Source organism: Microtus ochrogaster (assembly GCF_000317375.1).
Source record: "Microtus ochrogaster isolate Prairie Vole_2 chromosome 14 unlocalized genomic scaffold, MicOch1.0 chr14_random_1, whole genome shotgun sequence".
Lineage (NCBI taxonomy): Eukaryota > Metazoa > Chordata > Mammalia > Rodentia > Cricetidae > Microtus > Microtus ochrogaster.
In genome coordinates this window covers 28,097,273-28,100,973 of record NW_004949096.1, presented here as the reverse complement: position 1 = coordinate 28,100,973, position 3,701 = coordinate 28,097,273, and the positions used below count along the sequence as shown (strand labels likewise).

Here is a 3,701-nt window from a genome sequence, read left to right as displayed (position 1 = left end):
AAAAAAAAAAAAAAAAAAAAAAAAAAAAAGAAAGGTTTTGGAGACCCAAACATAAGTCCATTGAATTAATCAGGGTTCTCTAGATGAACAGAACCAATGGGATGAGAGAGAGAGGGAATATGAATTTGTTAAGTTAGTAACAATAGCTAAATCACAGCTGAGAAGTTGAGAACCCCGTAGTTACTAATTTCATGAAGTTAAGTGCCTCTACAGTGGAGTATACAATAGCTTTGTCTCGCTGGTTTGAGGGGGTAGCAGTCTACAGAGCAGGGGGCCTCAACAGTCCCAGTCTGCTGCTGGAAGCCCAGGAGTTTCCTGGTGAGCCTCTGGTCCGCTAGTCCATGACGGAAGCTTGGAAATACTGGTTCTGTTATCAGCAAGGAAACGGCGGCAGCAGCAGCAACAGGGTAGACAAACACAGTAGCAGGAGGGAAGACCAAGCCAGCAAAAGACCGCAGAAGATCCCACTACAATTGGGTGAGCCTTCCTCTATCAGTCAAGGCAATGAGGACAGTTGTTTGGGTGTTTGAATCTACTCAGGTGATTCTAATATGTGGCAAGTTGACCCTAAAACCAACTGCAGCATTCAGCTTGGGTCAAGTTTGAATAAAAGTCTAGGGATGCGAGCAGTCAGGTGATACATTCCTGGGAAGATTGTAAGTGGAGGACAGCATGGCTACATAGTGAAGGCCTGTCTCCAAAAATACAAATGTAGCCTAGAGAGAATGATATGGAGAGAGAACTTGAGGAGTCAACCAATAGACTGTTTTTAAAACCTTGAGACCAGCTGAAGTCACCAAGAGAGCGTGTATAAATGCAAAAGAAGGACTGGAGAGATGGCTCAGTGGTTAAGAGCACCCGTTGTTCTTCCAGAGGACCAAGGTTCAATTCCTAGCACCCACATGATAGCAACTCACAATTGACTATAATTCCATTTCCAGGGGATCTGATACCTTCACACTAATGCATATAAAATAAAAGTTAAATAAATTATTAAAAATAAATAAATGCAAAAGAAGAGGAGGATTGTTGTCCTTGCACTAGAGAGACTAGGAAATAAAGATGTGTTTGTGTGCATGTATGTGTATATGCACACCTGTGAAAGCATGTATGAACACTCTGGCTCTTGTGGAAGTCAGAGGACAACTTTGAAAGTTGTTTCGTGGGGCTGGAGAGATGGCTCAACGGTTAAGAGCATTGCCTGCTCTTCCAAAGGTCCAACTGAGTTCAATTCCCAGTAACCACATGGTGGCTCACAATCATCTGTAATGAGGTCTGGTGCCCTCTTCTGGCCTTCAGGCATACACACAGACAGAATGTTGTATACATAATAAATAAATAAATATATATATATAAAAAAAAAAGGAAAGTTGCTTCTTGCCTTCCACCATGTTGGCCCTGGGGATTGAACAGATCACCTGCTGCCAAGCCTTTAAACTAAATGAATTACCTATCTTAGTTTGAGTTTCTATTGCTGTGAAGAGACACCATGACCATGGCAGGTTTTATAAAGGAAAACATTTAATTGAGGTGGCTTGCTTACAGTTCAGAGGTTCAGTCCATTATCATCATGGTGGGGAGCGTGGTGGCATGCAGATAGACATGCTGCTGGCTATATTTTTAATCAGAAGGCAACAGGAAGTGGACTGGGACACTGGGAGTAACTCAAGTCCTCTGGAAAAGCAGCAGAAACTCTTAACCATTGAGTCGCTGTGCCAGTTTGAGTGAGAACGCCCCAGTAGTTCGTGTATTTGTGCACTTAGTCCCCAGTTGAACTGTTTGGAAGGATTAGGAGGGGTGGCCTTGTTGGAGGTGTGTGTTGGGGGGAGGGCTTTGATGTTTCCAAAGCCCATACCAGGCCCATTGTCTCTCTTTGCCTGCTGCCTGTGGATCAGAATGTAGAATGCTCAGCCACTGTTCCAGCTCTATACTGCTGTGCTTCTTGCCATGATAATAATGGACCAAGCCTCCAGTTAAATGCTTTCTTTTATAAAAGTTTGGTTGGTCATGATGTCTCTTCACGGAAGTAGAGTAGCAAATCATAACCAAGACAGCCACCAAAATTGAACTCAAGAGTTGAATTAAGGTAGTTAATAGTGCCCATCACTATTGTTCCTGCTACATTGCTGTGTGCTCGAGGACAGCTGACCCAGAACCTCTGGGCAGTTCTGTCTCTAGCGCCCATGGCTCTTTAGCTATCCTGTAGCTCAGGATAGGATACTTTCCTCATGTTAACCATGACCTGGGTTCCATCCCCATTATTATTAGATGGATACACTGGGGAAATAGAGGCAGGAAGATCGGAAGTTCAAGGGCATTCTCAGCTACTTAGTAAGTTCAAGGCTAGCCTGAACTGTGTGAGACCTTATCTCAAAAACGACCAAACAATAGTAATTATCAAGACTTAAAAACTCCAACAGTGTGTGTATTATTTCTTTTCCAGGACTCATTTATTTTAAACTATTACTTTTTATTGTGAAATATCTTTTTTAAAATAATTTATTTTTATTTCATCTGCTTTCATGTTTTACCTGCATGTATATAAGTATGAAGGTATTGGATCGCCTGAAACTGGAGTTACAGTTTAAGTTACAGTGATAAGCTGCCATGTGGGTGCTAGGAATTGAACCTGGGTCCTCTGGAAGAGCAGCCAGTGCTCTTAATCACTGAGTCATCTCTCCAGCCCCCATGAAATATCTTTTTAACATGCTTAACTTTGGCAGACAAGATGGGTCAGTGGGTAAAGATGCTTGCTGGGTCGTTTAGGTTCAACCCCTAGAACCCACATAAAGGTAGGAGAGAGAGAACCAGCTCTACCAAGTTGTCTTCTGACCTCCACGTCCATGTGAGCATGTGTGCACACACTGTGCACACCATACACGTGCATACATAATAATCAACCTTTACAGAACGGCCTCAAGGTATTCATATGTAAACTAGGAAGAGAGAATCAGCTCTAGCTTGTGACAGGAAATGATGAGACCGTCCAGTTTGTAAGATTATCCTTGATGGGACTCTGGTTTCTTCTCAGGTGACAAAACAGAACAGTAATTAGTACTCAATGTGTTTAATGTGTGAGGACTGGTCAGGTAATAAGGGGTATGTCTAAAATTAACAAGAGGGCCATTCTCTTGTCAAGAAAGAGAGATACATCTTGTGCCATCCTTCTCTTGTAGAGGAAGAGGAGGTGACATACACCGTCGTTGATCAATTCCAACAGAAGTTTGGTGCTGCGGTAAGTACTATCAATCATTCACAGTGTGGTCTTCTCTATAGATATCATGTCTGTGTTTTACAAATTGATTTTAAGATCTTTGATGTTTTCCCTATGAACAGAGTATTTTGGTGGTTTTGTTAAACAGTATTTAAAATATTGTATTTGTGTGTATGGGTGTTTCATTTACATGTATGTCTATGCGTCCCATTCACACGGTGCCTATGGAGTCCAGAGGAGGGCGTCAGATCCTCTGGGACTGGAATTACTGATGGCTATGAGCTGCCATGTGGGTGCCTGAAATCAAACCCAGATCCTCTGCAAGGACAGTCAGCATTCAACCGCTGAACCATCACTCCAGCCCTTTGGTGGTTTTATTTATGTGTGTGTGTGTGTGTGTGTATGTATGTATGTGTGTGTATGTATGTATGTATGTGTGTATGTATGTGTGTATGTATGTGTGTGTATGTATGTGTGTGTATGTATG

At 42.3% G+C, this 3,701-nt stretch overlaps 1 protein-coding gene across 1 annotated transcript in view; it reads left to right on the top strand.

The window, feature by feature from the left end:
• Nucleotides 1–3,701, top strand: part of Exd1 (exonuclease 3'-5' domain containing 1) — a 31,277-nt gene that overhangs the window by 9,922 nt on the left and 17,654 nt on the right. The window contains exon 6 of the mRNA XM_005364273.3: nucleotides 3,177–3,235. Within this exon, the coding sequence (XP_005364330.1) occupies nucleotides 3,177–3,235 (59 nt within the window). The remainder of the gene's footprint in view (nucleotides 1–3,176; nucleotides 3,236–3,701) is intronic.